Source organism: Pygocentrus nattereri, chromosome 21 (assembly GCF_015220715.1).
Source record: "Pygocentrus nattereri isolate fPygNat1 chromosome 21, fPygNat1.pri, whole genome shotgun sequence".
In the NCBI taxonomy this organism is placed as follows: domain Eukaryota; kingdom Metazoa; phylum Chordata; class Actinopteri; order Characiformes; family Serrasalmidae; genus Pygocentrus; species Pygocentrus nattereri.
In genome coordinates, this window is record NC_051231.1 from 32,107,549 (window position 1) to 32,123,466 (window position 15,918).

Consider the following 15,918-nt stretch of genomic DNA (forward strand, 5'->3'; position numbering starts at 1 on the left):
ATCGTTCACCTGTAGGAGTCCAAAGATTAGTGTTACACCATAAAGGGGGGGCTGGGGGGGTGGGTCCATTATAGAGGAAAACAGAGAGGGGGGGGCTGGAGAAGTAAAAGAGAGGGGGGGGTGTAGAATGAAAGGTATTAAGACAGTGAAGAAAAGGAGTGTGAGAGAGAGAAAAAGAGAGAGAGAGAGAGAGAGAAGGAGGGGGGAAATGGAGAATGAAAGGAGTTAAGACAGTAAAGAAAAGCAGTGAGAGAGAGAAAAAAGAGAGGAGGGAGAGAGAGTGTGTGTGAGAGAGAGAGAGAAGGAGAGATAGAAGGAGAGAGAGAGAGAGAGAGAAGTAAAGGCAAACAGGAATAAAGCGAAAGAGTGAAAAATGAAGAGAAAGAAAAAGTGAGGGAAAGACGGAAGGAAGTAGATTCGGAGAGAGAGAAAGGGCTATAAAGATGAAGAAAAGGGGAGATAGAGACAGAGAGAGAAGGAGAAGCTGGGAGTGGAGAACAGGAATCCCTCACCCGCTCAAAACACCCAGAACAAGGTTCAGCACGAAGAAAGACCCGAAGATCACCAAGCTCACAAAGTAGACCCACGGCAGCTCCATCCCCATTGCATCATTCATCTGAGAGAGAGTGAGAATAGGAAACGAGGGAGGAGAAAAAAGAGAAAAAGAAGGAAGGGGAGGCAGAGAGGCAGATTGAAACAGCAGAAGACAAAGCATCCAGACAGAAAAGTCATGCAAAGAACGTAGCAGCACAAACAGCTTCTACACCTCAGAATACAGCCGCATTTCAACAGCAGGGCTTTTAAACCTTATGAGAGGTCAGTTTTCACCAGCCAGCATACTGTAATTTCATACTCGTTATTTCTGACTCGTAGCTCTCTGAAACGAGCAGAGAAATGCTGACGTAAGTTCGGATCAACCCATATCACATTTCTGTTTGCAAGTAAACAAAATATTCTGATTTGATGAAAAATTCTCGTGTGTGTAGCCTTTTTACAGAGAGAAGAAACTCTCCTTCACATTTCCGCCATTATTTTTAGTCATAATTTGACGTGACAAAATCATGAACTGGTCAATACAGAATGTAAACCGAATGTGAGTGGAGCTGTGGAGTGGACACTAATTACGTAGTTAAATATGTATTTATGTGATTACTTTTCAACACCACAACGCAAGGAGCAGCTGGACTTCTGAGGGTGAAAGTTTGAAGGTGTAACTGAAATACAGCAGTGTACTGTTTCAAATCTGTGAGGCAGAGAATTTTTAATTAACGTTGTGCTGTAACACGAACTGGCCATTGTTTATTTAAAATATGATATAAAATACGCAAAAACTTCACCTGTATTTTTTTATTTACTTGGTTGAAGTTCATTAAGACTTGGGCTCAGTTTCTGAGCTGCTGAGCCGAGGCTAAGTGTTTATACTGGTTTACAACTGCAGCTGAAATGCATTTTGGGGATACGACTGGTGTGGAATTGTGTAGAACCGCTGTCCCATAGACCGTTGTTGGGGTAGGAGAGTCGAAGCACATTACGTTGCAGTGCATGCTGGGGACTGTAGTGCAACCCATTGTGAAACGGGCTAATATTAACAGAAAATTAAAACACTTTTGCGGGCCAGATAGGATTGTGTGGCAGGCCTGATCTGGCCTGCAGGCCTTGTGTTTGACATATGGGCTCTATACTGAGGTGAAGCAACACACCACACATCAATGAAAAGGACAACTGCAGGCAGAATTAGACAGAAAATAAGCAAAGTAAGTGTCAACATGGAGAATTATTTTCTGTATAGATGGAGCACAATGTGGTGAGACCACACTACACCACAGCCCTTCAGGACGAAGGGTCCAATACGCTCTGGAGCTCTGAGATACTTCAGCAATGTCCTACAGCAAAATGTGAGTGGTGGGTGGGGAAGGGAGAAAAGCTGCGTGTGGAGCGAAAGAAAAGCTGTGTGTGGGCTGCTAGCCATCTCGCCCTCTCCTCTATGCAGATCTAGGAGGAGAGAGGATTCTGCCGGTTTAGAGACAAAAGTCCTGTGACGTGGAAGAAAGACGACTGTTTAACGTCATGGAGGATGATTCGGTTGACTAAACGTTACCTCAGTGTTAAACTTGCACTTTATTTTATTGAAAACGTTATGGTAAAAAATTATTTTATTCCGATTTCGGCATGAATAAAATAAATCACGCCAACATAATTACCTGGAAACATTACCTCTCTCATGTGAATCACACAAAACATGCATTCTTTCACTGAAAAAGACAAAAAAGGTCCATTTTATCTATACGAGCAAAAGTCGATACTTGGCAGATAACTGTACCACACTCTTAAATAGATGGTTCTTCAAGGGTTCTTTAGTAAAGAATGGGGTGCTATTAAGACCCATGTACACTCAAAGAACCCTCTGCAGGAAAACATGGTTCTTTGCATTGTGAAATGGTTCTTTAGACTGATGGAGAATGTGCTGTAGATGGTTCTATACAGAACCTTTTGGAAAAGGGTTCTATAGAGCACCCAAAGGGGTTCTTCTATTGTTACAAGCTTGACATTGTGCTATATAGGTTCTATATAGAAGCATCTACTGAATGAATCTATGTGAAAACCCTTTCATGATGCACAGAACACTTTAATCATGCAAAGGGTTCTTTGAGTGTTCATGGTTCTTAATAGCACCATTTTCTTTACAAAAGGACCCTTGAAGAATCATGTTTTGAAAGTTTAGCCAAATATTAAACCACATGGAACCAAACATTTCTCTGACAATTCATTCTGTGAATTTGCAGTTTAATTGAGCTAAAATGATGCATTCATTTCAAAACTGTCTACCATTCATTCCACAGTCCAGACACTTCAGACTGGAAACTGAAATTTAATACAATGACTCTGAACTCCAACCTAAATTTGATTGTTTTTTTTACACATCTGTGGGTGCAAACTGAACAGGTCAACTGAGCACCCCCACTATAAAGCAACATGTGCCAAAAAAGGAGAGTCTGCCTTGGACATGTTCCATAATTTTTCTTAATGAATCTGAATTGCTGCAGCAGCGCATAGTGAACTTTGCTGCTGTAGTGCGTAGGCAACCGCATTTCAGAGCTGACTCGCAAAACACCTGACAATTAGCTGAGCTGAATTAGACATGCCTGATCTGTGAAAACACTCAACTCTGCAGTGCTGCAGCCCACTGGGACTGAATCTTCACACTCCTGCACTAAAGCAATCCCAGAGCTCAGAGTACTGACCCAGCAGTGAAATGGTGAAATGAGCCCGAGAGGTGAAAGCTGAAAGCGAAGCACAACCCACGGACTGCGGTGATACTGACCCAGTAGAGCACGTCTGTCCAGCCCTCCATAGTGATGCACTGGAACACTGTCAGCATGGCAAACATGAAGTTGTCGAAGTTGGTGATGCCGCCGTTTGGGCCGTGCCATCCCTCTCTGCACTCGGTACCATTAATGGAACATGTGCGACCATGACCGTTTACCGCACACGGTGCAGGTTCATCCTCTGCTATGAAATCTACACCCACATACACAGAGACAGAAAATGTACACAGTAAAAATGCATTACAAATAGTAACAAATGGCAGAGAGACACATAACCCCCCCACAACCAGAGCAGTGGAAAAGTACATCCTGTATCTATAAGTGCAGGAGGATAATTTGGTTAGGCTCTATTTGGATGCAATATTGGTCTAGAATAAAATGGTAAACCTCAAAAGCCACAGACAATGAGCCACAAAACAGTACAGATGCTGTCAGCAAGGTTACAGAATGAAAATAGACCCAAAAAGGCATTCGTAATTAAATGTTAATGACTAAAAGTAGACTCCTTTCCTCACAAATAGACCTGTCAGCATCTGGAAACGCTCAGGAAAAAACAAAGTCCATGAAAAATTGACAAGTATATTTAACAGAGTACAAGAAACTATTACCCCAGTAGAGATATAGAATAGACGAGGTCAAACTGCAGGCTGTGTCAGATGTCTATGCACACAGCACAACTGCAAACTCAACAACACATGAAGACTATAGTTGCGTCCAAATTCGAGTTTTTATCCGGGCACTAAGAGTTGTGGTCAGGTGGTCAAGTGTAAAAGCTGTTTTTTACCCTGGATGTGGCCCTAACCCATCTCTGGACCACCTGAAAGCGTGAAACGCGATCAGCAACAAGTCTAAAAGATCTCCGACCCAGGAGCTGTACTTCAAATAACCTGACTGGTTTAACATACCATCTTGTTCCCCGTTTCCAGTTTTCCTTCTTCTTTATTTATAAGAGGTGGTGCAAATAACATTTTTTGAAGATGCCCAGTGCTACATAAACAAAATATCATCATGTTTTTTTTTCCTCGAGTGAGCGTAAAGCCTCTCAATTTATTACAGGTTTGTTTTATTAAATGCTGACAGCAAATCTTATATATAAAAAAAATAAATAAAAATAAAAGAGGTGCCCTGTCTTTGAGTTTAATCCCAGTGTCAAACTCCCTCCCGGTAATAACCAGTAATAATAATCAGCCGTTCATCACGTTTGAGAGTCGGTAAGTAACATGTAGAATATCCCAATCAGTCCGCGACTCTCAAGTATTTAAATCCTGTGTGAAAACAAAGCTGTGAAGATGACGCCCTCCCCAAACAAGCCCTGAATGATACTGAGCGCACTTTCGCGCTAAATATGAAAACGCCCTGTGTCACTGCCACCTGTCCATGGCACTAATGAGGAATTCCAGGGATCATTAAAATTTCTGCATAATTAAAGTTAAGCATTAATTCATCTGAATTAAGTCAGTGGTTTGATGTGAAATGCTCCATGCAGAACTGTTTACAATGGCGTTGATAAGAATTAGATGTTGTGTTTCATGTCTCTCAAAGCTCCCTCACAGACAGCCATTACATGAAATGGTTATGAACGGGCCTGAGACACTGGTCATGCACGGTGTTTACTGCTATTTTACTGCTATTTCTCAACACAGAACAATAGATATGTTCCAGAATTACTTATGTTGTTCCATTAATCTCAATTCAAAGGTCAGAAGAGACGTGTAGGTTGTAAAGAAATCTGTAGGAATCTGTAAGCTTCTCTACAATAAACCATTTCATATCAAGCCACTCTGAATGACACCTCAGCAATTGAATTCTGCAGGTATTTTGGGAAAAAAAAATGTTGGAATTCCCTTTTAAGCAGATGGATTTTCTTGGCGAACACAGCTGTGCATGTTCTCAAATGACTCACCTGACCCAGTGATGAAGCAGGTAGCGTGCATTTTGCCGATAAAGAGCTCAAGGCCGATGATGGCATAGATGATGATGACAAAAAGGACCAGCAGAGCGATGTGGAGCAAGGGAACCATGGCTTTAATGATGGAGTTCAGCACCACCTGTAAGCCTGCAGACACACGTTACGGTTAGTGTGAAGAGTGTGTGAGTGTTGACACCTACACAACAGTACGAGTTCATCGTTGTACAATCCTACAGTGTAAACCCACAAACGCACAGTTTCTAACAGTATTTGTGTGTACGAACACCCACAGCTACACGGTTAGCTTTTATTAGCGGATTAGGCAGGAAGAACGTTTCCAGCTGAGAGTGAATTCCACTTGAAGGCAAATGAGGGGGTCTCTCCCTTAGCAGGCTTATTGTTTTTAGAGCAGCCTCACCGCTACAGCAAACCGCTCACCTTCCACAGCCTGGCAGCACTAAGCCACTGGCAGACGCTCAAAATCCTAAGAGCAAATCGTGGGTGAGACACTATTTTTCTGTTGGTGTTTTTAGAACCAAATGTGCTCACAGTACCAGATAATATGCAAGAAAAGGAAGCATCTCATTAGTAAGTAGTACAACAGTACAGGATCTGTACAGGATCTGCACTTCTCAACAATGAGAAATGGTCCACTGCAATGATTTTTTTGCACAGTAAACTGTGTAGGTTAACACAATTATCACACTGAGGTTTAGGCACTTGAGAACAAAAAGCCATTTATCTGGCAGTAAGTATTATCTTTGCTCAGAAGAACACATACAAACAATATTAATACAATAAGTAGTGATTTTATGTATGTAAATGTGTTCATTTAACCAGTTCAACCTCCTATTATGGCAGCCCGGTATTTGACCACTCAGTACTACATTAGGTTAAATGAAACTCAAGTTTTTCAAACTACCTCACAAGATTATCAACTACGGACTTTTTATTGCATTTTACATATATTTGCATTTATTCTAATGATATATGCTGATTTTACCTGCAAAAACTCCTTTACTGCAAACATAAATAGTTTTACATGGTACAATTTACATGCCTAAAGCTTCTGGACTGTTAATGAAGATGATAAATATTGCATGATTTTAAAGCCACATCTGTAGTATGAAGCGTTAAAAGCACTAGCCATGATTTGTGACTAAGGCTGTGTTCACACAGCAGGTAAAAATGGCCCAAATCTAATTTTCTCACCAAATCTGATTTTTTTTGTTTAACTGTTCACATTATCTTTTAATTTTGAACTTCATGTGACATCTGTCTGAACAGATCAGCTCCTAAACTGAGCCGCATACAAAAGAACAACACATCACGCTGCTTCATGCGGCTCATCCAGAGGTAAACAATCACGACGATAAACGAACGCCAGTCGCTCCCGGAGGATCAGCTTCATCTTCACCGGCATCACAGGAGACATCATGAAGCTTCACTGACTGACAGCTGGGTTCTTCACCCAGAATGTGTTCCAGCTTCTCATTAAAAAGGGTGCGGGCACTTCTTGGTTCGCATCCTCAGATCCTCACTTTTAACCCCCCCCACGACCCTGAAGGAGAAGCGGCTTAGAAAATGGATGGATGGATGTTTATGAGTCTCAGCAGTGCCAAATTATGAGGAATGTGGAGTTGGACTGACGTAAAAGTCGCATGAATTCCGACCTGGCTGCTCAGACTGAGTGGCATTGCCGCAGATCGGATACGTATCGGATTTCAGTCACTGTTTGCTGTTCATACTGACACACAGACGACATACTTGTGTCACACATGAAGAAAAAAGTCATATTTGGGCCACTTTTGTAAATGTAGCCTATGAATTTTCACCATGTTAGTAATATAAAGTATCATCACTGTAACAGCAACAAATAAATATAAAGAAACTGCAAAATGAGTGATACTTAATTATTCATCTATATGTATCTGTTGTCATTTACCGGGTGTCTGTCTGCCTGAGCGTGTTTTCTGAACAGCATTAAGTTAAGGGAAACTGACGCACACACACAGAGCAGATGTCTTTGGGGCATTGAGTTTAACAGCTTGTTCTGAACGAACACTCCTGGGGGCGGCAGCGAGGGCCAGTGAGCTCCCTCTGCCATATGGCTGCATACTGTGGCTGCGTTCACCCCACATCCACCCCACCAAGGGGCTCCTGTGCTCCAGGACTCCCGGGGCCCCAGACTCAGGAGAGTATGGCTGTGTATGAGGGGGGTGGGGGGGGTGGGGGGGGGTGCATGAGTGAGTAAATGAACCCTCAGAAATAATATTTCACCTGAAAATGCTAATGTTGCAAATAATCAAAGAATGTTAGGAAGTAGTTAGTTATATGCAAATATTCATACTAATATACATAATATTAATATTCATACATAATATTCAGTAATAACGACATCTTGGTAAGTAAAATCATCTGAAATTCAGTCCATATATACACAAGAGTATTCAAAATATTTATAGACATTGACTTGTTTTACATATTTGTACTCATTATCGTTTATAAAGTGCATTTGGTCAAGTGTTAATCCATTGGCAGATCATTTGGTTATTTCAAAACACGACTTCCAGAATTTTCCACAAGCAAAATTCTCTGCATTATTTAAAAATTATTTTTCAAGATTTCACTGGACAAACAGTGAAATGTAGCAGGAAGGAACGGTACAGGTGATCGTTTGTACCAAGAGCAATGACACAGTGCATCACATCTTCACTGTGCCAGGACGTTGCTGTACACTGAGCCACTAACAGGACAGGCTCACTGAGCCCCAGCTGGACATTATATCTCTCTACTCATATTAATATGCACTGCCACTTTCTTTATGCACCTGTCCATATTGCTCAATTTTGAATAGAAGTTATTGCTCTATATACGTTTAATCGCTCGGTTGTATGTTTCTGCTTGGACATTTAGACGATGCGACTACTTATTTACTTATACTTATTGTTTTCATTTATTCTTATTACATATCTTTGATTCTATTAATGTATCTGTATAGTAATGTACATTTACGGCATTTGGCTGACGCTTTTATCCAGAGCGACTTACAGTTTGATCATTTTACACAGGGAGGGCAAGGTGGTGTTAGGAGTCTTGCCCAAGGACCCTTATTGGTATAGTGTAGGGTGTTTGCCCAGGTGGGGACTGAACCCCAGTCTACAGTGTAGAAGGCAGAGGTGTTAACCACTACACCAACCAACCAGCATGTACAGGAATGCTTTGCTCTTGTTTTGCTCCTTACTGTACTTCATACTGCTGTAATACATGACTTTCCCTCTGAGATGAATAAAGTGCTCTATCTATCTATCTATCTATCTATCTAAATGTATATAAACAATAGAAACAGGTAAAATAAACGTATGATATTCATACAGTAATCTCATGACAATGAATATTTGGTTTATTGACTAGATTTAAGATGATTTCAGTTGCGAGATATCATTTTTCCATTGTACGTGTTCAGTGGGAAAACTGTATTATTATCGGTCCAATAGTGAAATTGTACCATATGCGCTGATGTACCAAAATGCATAAAAGTAAAAATATCAGTCACTGGTATCATCATATCATATTATTGCTATAATTTATCAGTTATAATTGTTATCAGTTATCATTATCAGCTTAGACATTCCATATCAGCACATTCCTACTTTTAGCTGAATTAGTTCATATCGTTGGGACATAAAGGATTTTCCAGCTGTCTCTTTTCAGTAAATGTAGTTAAGGATTCAATTAATGTAGGTGCAGCTGGACTCCATGTAGGTGCATTTTTGTGGAGGACTACAGTGAAAGTCACACAGAGGGTAACGATCACTCACTGGGTACTCCTGAAACCAGTCGAAGGGGTCGCAACACTCTGAAAGCTCGCAGGGCTTTGACGTCGAAACCTCCCGGTTTCCCCCCATGGCCGTGCATGGCTGCGGCGGGGGTGCCTTCCGCCTCTTGACTGCCTCCGTCTTTGGTCAAAACTTCCAGGACAACACTGAACAATCTGCAGAAAGACAGTAGATGATTAACAGTCTGCAAAATCAGCTGAGTCAGTTGGACGGAGAATGTGTAAGGGCTCAAATTTTCTACTCTTATGTAGTTACACAGATTCAAGTAGAACATGTTTTTGGTCTTCTTGTTCCTATAGCAACCTCTTCTGCAAAATGTGAAAGCAATGTGAAAGATATTTCTCGAGATTCACTCTGAACACAGAAAAAGCAAAGTTAACAAAGTCCACATCTTCCATATCTATAAATCCATAAACTGAAAAGTTTAATTCACAGATTCATTCACTCCTCATGATCTCAGGCTATTAGGTCCTAAGGCTTATGAGATAGTCTGTCCCCCATTTTAAAGAAATGGTACGCTAAAAAACACACATCCAGTTTTCCCCCTTGATCCAAATGTAGATGTTCAGCTGAGACTAGTACAGCGGTGTCTAACTCAACCAGTGAAAGGGCCATATTAAAAAAGGGCCAGAGAAAAATGTCTTTATTTCCTTTTTAATTAATGCTGTGCTGTAACTCGAACTGACCACTGTTTATTCAAAATATCAACAGCAATATACAGACACTTGTAGTAGACTCTGAAATATTACATGTACACTTGGAATATTCAACATTTAAACGGACTCAGGAGTTATATCTATATATCTGTTTGAACTGGACTCCTGGCGTCCTTCGCTGCAGGTTCATTAAGACTTGGGCTCAGGTTCTGAGCCGCTGGGCTGATGTTAAGTGTTTATATTGGTTGACCTGCAGCTGAAATGGTGACATGACTGGTGTGGAAATGAGTAGAATTGTGTAGAATTGAGGTGAACTTTTGTTGGTGTAGGAAAGTCAGAGCACACATTATGTTGCAGTGCATGCTGGAGACTGCAGTGCAGTGACTGTGAAACAGGATGATATTAATAGAAAACTAAAATACTTTGCAAAAGGCTGATGGAGAAACAAGTGAAAGAACAGCAGAATGACAATGAAGAGAAAGATGGACAGGGAGGTTGAAAAAGTGAACAAATGATAAGGGACAAAAAAAAATCTGTTACAAGAGACAGATCAAGAGGGGGAGATAAAGAATTCCTGAAGGAGGAAGGGAGGGTGGAATAAAAATGGACAAAAAGATAAAGAGAGATGAAAAATAGAGACAGTGTGGGGAAAGACAGTGAGTCATTCTAGCAGTGAGGAGCCTGATTTATTCCACGTGTCTTTTCTGGGTCATAAAACTGCATGAAGAGCTCCGTGTGTACATCCGTGTGCTTGTGTGTGTGTGTGTGTGTGTGTGTGTGTGTGTGTGTGTGTGTGTGTATGTGTGTGTGTGTGTGTGTGTGTGTAGGGGGCTAATAGGAAGTGAGTGAGTTATGTTCAGGCTGATGAAGAAATGTAAGGAACAGAGAGAGAAGGAAAGAGGCAGAAAGAAAAAGGCAGAGAGACAGAAAAAGAAAGACAGTAAGAAACAGAGAGAAAGAGACAGAAGAAAGAGAAAGAGGAACAGAGAAAGAGAAAGACAGTAAGAGACAGAGAGAAAGAGACAGAAGAAAGAGAGAAAAAGGAAAAGAGAAAGACAGTAAGAAACAGAGAGAAAGAGACAGAAGAAAGAGAAAGAGGAACAGAGAAAGAGAAAGACAGTAAGAAACAGAGAGAAAGAGACAGAAGAAAGAGGAACAGAGAAAGAGAAAGACAGTAAGAGACAGAGAGAAAGAGACAGAAGAAAGAGAGAAAGAGGAAAAGAGAAAGAGAAAGACAGTAAGAGACAGAGAGAAAGAGACAGAAGAAAGAGAGAAAGAGGAACAGAGAAAGAGAAAGACAGTAAGAGACAGAGAGAAAGAGACAGAAGAAAGAGAGAAAAAGGAAAAGAGAAAGACAGTAAGAGACAGAGAGAAAGAGACAGAAGAAAGAGACAGAAGAAAGAGAAAGAGGAACAGAGAAAGAGAAAGACAGTAAGAGACAGAGAGAAAGAGACAGAAGAAAGAGAAAGAGGAACAGAGAAAGAGAAAGACAGTAAGAGACAGAGAGAAAGAGACAGAAGAAAGAGAGAAAGAGGAACAGAGAAAGAGAAAGACAGTAAGAGACAGAGAGAAAGAGACAGAAGAAAGAGAGAAAAAGGAAAAGAGAAAGACAGTAAGAAACAGAGAGAAAGAGACAGAAGAAAGAGAAAGAGGAACAGAGAAAGAGAAAGACAGTAAGAGACAGAGAGAAAGAGACAGAAGAAAGAGAGAAAAAGGAAAAGAGAAAGACAGTAAGAAACAGAGAGAAAGAGACAGAAGAAAGAGAAAGAGGAACAGAGAAAGAGAAAGACAGTAAGAAACAGAGAGAAAGAGACAGAAGAAAGAGGAACAGAGAAAGAGAAAGACAGTAAGAGACAGAGAGAAAGAGACAGATGAAAGAGAGAAAGAGGAAAAGAGAAAGAGAAAGACAGTAAGAGACAGAGAGAAAGAGACAGAAGAAAGAGAGAAAGAGGAACAGAGAAAGAGAAAGACAGTAAGAGACAGAGAGAAAGAGACAGAAGAAAGAGAGAAAAAGGAAAAGAGAAAGACAGTAAGAGACAGAGAGAAAGAGACAGAAGAAAGAGACAGAAGAAAGAGAAAGAGGAACAGAGAAAGAGAAAGACAGTAAGAGACAGAGAGAAAGAGACAGAAGAAAAAGAGAAAAAGGAAAAGAGAAAGACAGTAAGAGACAGAGAGAAAGAGACAGAAGAAAAAGAGAAAAAGGAAAAGAGAAAGACAGTAAGAGACAGAGAGAAAGAGACAGAAGAAAGAGAGAAAAAGGAAAAGAGAAAGACAGTAAGAGACAGAGAGAAAGAGACAGAAGAAAGAGAGAAAAAGGAAAAGAGAAAGACAGTAAGAGACAGAGAGAAAGAGACAGAAGAAAGAGAGAAAAAGGAAAAGAGAAAGACAGTAAGAGACAGAGAGAAAGAGACAGAAGAAAGAGAGAAAAAGGAAAAGAGAAAGACAGTAAGAGACAGAGTCTAATACTAATGATCAGTTAATAATCCGACTAATAGCTCAATCGGAATAGAATACGTCCATGTAAACACCTAAATCGGAATAGTCTAGTCCGTTTGAGACCATTAGGAATACAGTTTCTATCCGACTGGACGAGGTGGGTAATCCTGTAAAAAATCCGTTAAATAGAAGAATAATATCCGTGTAAACACCTGAATCTGATTACACTCCAATCGGAACGCGTAAGTCCGTTCTGCAGTGAGACTTTATAACATTCATCACGGCGGAGCAGAAACTGGTCTGCAGAGGAGACGAAGTTCATGCTCTGATCTTTAAAAGACGGCGGTGGGACGGACGTCCAGCTTATGCGTCTCAGAGCACGACGTCTTCCTCTCGGCCGTCTTTAATAAGGACACGTGAAGGACGTTTTCCTGAGTCTGACGTCATTTTAGAGTAAATAAAAACACAAGCACTGCTCACTGCTGCTCATCTCACTCTGACTGGACCTCACGTGATGTTCGCTGTCACGGTAACGTTTACTCTAAGCGCTAGAGTCATTTTGTATCGGATCACTAGTAGTGAGCATGTAAACGAAGACTTTCCATCAGACTGTGGAGTAGAGTGCCTGTAAACACCTCAGTCTGAATCTGTAATCTGATTGTATTAAATCGGATTGGCAAAAATCTTCGTATGTAAACACAGCCAGTGATATGCTGACTCTACCCTGACTCTACCCTGTTTGACTGAATGGAACAGCAAGACATAAACGTTAATACGGTGAATCTGTCATTGTAAAACATGCTGAAAAGAGGCCATATTGTCCCACCCTTGTACATCACCACCTGCTTTTAGCTTCAGCGCAGTCTGGCACAAGTTAGCGAAGCTGCTATAGCACAGTTTCTCAATATTCCTGCTGGACACTTGGATGCGCAGCCTGTTATTTAGAATGAAACAGCTCTGATAATTGTCTGCAGACAGAGCTGACTGTGGCGCTGCGTTTCAGCCACACCGAGCATTTATTTGTACAGTGTGAGCACATCACATCACAGGCCTTCAACTACTGTAACAGCTCAATCAGCCAGCGGAAAGACTCCGACAAAACAAAACATTTACACGTGACCTGCATTAGTTTCACAATCCTGTTGTCTGTTCTACAGAGGCTGTTTTTAAACAAGACAGACGAGGAGCAAAACTATGAAACATACTTTACTTCCAGCTGTACAGAAGCGCTTTTCTGACCTGGAACAAAACCTGCTCTTCTCCACTGCAACTCTACTCAGTCCAAGGTAACTAATGTGCTTCATTTAAAATCAGCGACATTTCAACAATATAATTGTTATGGGATGTTACATTCATTTACACTAATAACAGCTTAACTATGAGTAGATACGTCAAAGTGCTATGGGAATCGATATCATCAAACACAAAGCATGTACTGATTAAAACAAGCCTAATCAAGCACTCACGGCAGCAGTAAAACGCAGTATTTTCCTCTGTGCTTTCATGTTTTTCACCTTCGACTGAGACCATGTGTGCTATTGGAGCTGTCGTACTCTGGTGCCTGAAGGTCAGTTTAAATCAGTGCAGCTGTTGATTTGGCTGCTCTAAACCAGCACTGCCCTATAGCAGTACACACAGTGACGCTATACTTCAGTCAAAGATCTGGAGACATCAAGGCACATTTTAAAGATAACCTGACACTTGTCATATTTTCTGAGGGCTTAAGATATTTCACATATGTGTAATGTGTTCAAATAAACAGGACCTCAATAATTTTATGATGTAATTTTAAAAGCAGAACGTTTGTAATACAATAATTAAAAAACACACAGTTAGAGGTTAAGCTTCAGATATTTACAGCCAATAATGACCGATTTCTTAGTGAAAAAGCTCAGAAATAGCAAATTATACAGCATTTTTACTACTACTAGTAGTAACACTGCTACTAGCAGCATTAATATTTCCTACAACTCCCACTATTACTCCTAATATTAATACTACTAGTAGGCTCTTGTGAAATGTTCATCTAAAAAAGGCAGATATCTAAGATTCAAACTTGGGCATCCAAGAAAAGGCGCTAGTTGATCAATAAAGGCAAACGTATTCCACTGGGAACTTACCACAAATCGCAAAATATGGAAAAACAAACTGAACCAAAGCTGGGCCTACACTACACAGTTTTCCGCTCAGTTTTAAGCCCGATTTATCCCTTGTGACAAACTTTTACAACATTAAGCGATTTTCCAGGTCGGGAGCTCGATTGAAAGCGACACACCAGTAGCGCGAGAAGAGAAACGAGTGAATCTTTAGTCCTCAAATCGAACTCTAAAGTAATCAGAGACCTTCCAGCATTATAAAACATGTTTGATATTTACGTTCATCCGTCCTGCAGCCTGAGAATCCCATGGATTTAATCAGTGAGTGATTCAAACAACAGCCAATCAGAGAGCTAGAAGAGCTGAGAAACAGGCGTGCACGCACATCGCCTGAACAGCAGAGTGGAGACAGACGAGCTGTGTGTAAAACAGAGGCATATGAGGGTCATTATTACGTTTATATGGTGACCCAGACGTCAGGTCACTCTACAGTTTCAGCTCAGCTGGCAGTTTGTAGGGAAATATTTCTCCAGCTTTCGCTGTAATATCAGCACTTCTCTGCCCCACATTAATCCGCAGCTTTCACTTTTGCTGCGCATAACAGCACAAGCAGGTCCAGTAAGTTCAGCTTTGTGTGTGTCATGTGATCTGAGGAGATCTGGGAGTTTGAGTTCTTACTCGTAGCCCAAACTCGTGTGTGTTATACTCACCGTCGCTCTCTCGTCTAGTGCGAGTGCTCTCACAGCAGATTTTTGCTGTGTGGTGTGTGCCCAGCCTAACAGTTAGAAAGCTAACAAGGCTTAAAACAACAAGTGGAGTTACGAGCAGTGTAATTCAAAGTGGGGAAAACAGTGAACAGTCATACTTACCCAATGACGACAATGACAAAATCCAGCATATTCCAACCATTCCTGACGTACGCGTTTTGGTGCATAACTAATCCGTATGCTATGATCTTGAGGAAGGTCTCAATTGTGAAAATGATGAGAAAGGCATATTCAACTGTTTCCTAGAAGGCAGAGAGAAACAGAAAGAGAAAATGAGTGTTTATGATCCTATATCTGTAAAGAGGATGCTCTCACTGTACACTGAACCTAACGTTAAACACTGTGATTCCTTTGGGCACATAAGAACAGAAAATACATAAAGGGCATAATGAGTTAAATGAGGCTGCTCTGATAGTGTGGATTTATTGGACAATAGCCAGTGAACACGGCCAGACTTCGACACTGCAATCCTGCCTCTGTTCTGTCTCCATCACACACTCAAATACCCCCCCGACACACACACACACGCGCGCACGCACACCGGATGTTTTTGGATTAGTCTGCCACGCAGCCCTGGTCATAGTGGAGCAGCTGAACCTTTATCAGTGTCAAGCACTAAACCTGCCTCTCTGCAGGTATTACACTCGCAGGTAGTCCGAGTACAATATGGCCCAGATAGCGCTGATTCCAGGATTACATAAGCTAGAGAAACAACAACAAAGTCATTTCTGAATGAGACAAAGTTATGTGAATGAACTAACAACGCAGATATAGACATAAAAAAAGTCAAAAATAGCCCCATAATATCAAACATGTTTATTATTAACCATGTGCCAAAATGAAAATCATAGGCCGAAATCCAAACTGAAATTCGTTACACACTCAGCTG

General features: G+C 41.0%; 1 protein-coding gene across 14 annotated transcripts in view; it reads right to left on the reverse strand.

The window, feature by feature from the left end:
* cacna1da (calcium channel, voltage-dependent, L type, alpha 1D subunit, a) overlaps positions 1-15,918 on the reverse strand; it is a 118,726-nt gene that overhangs the window by 67,105 nt on the left and 35,703 nt on the right. For all 14 annotated transcript variants that reach the window (XM_037532039.1, XM_037532037.1, XM_037532032.1 and 11 more), the window contains 5 exons: positions 15,132-15,271; positions 9,057-9,229; positions 5,230-5,382; positions 3,323-3,519; positions 513-616 (listed from right to left, as the gene is read on the reverse strand). In XM_037532039.1, the coding sequence (XP_037387936.1) occupies positions 513-616; positions 3,323-3,519; positions 5,230-5,382; positions 9,057-9,229; positions 15,132-15,271 (767 nt within the window). The remainder of the gene's footprint in view (positions 1-512; positions 617-3,322; positions 3,520-5,229; positions 5,383-9,056; positions 9,230-15,131; positions 15,272-15,918) is intronic.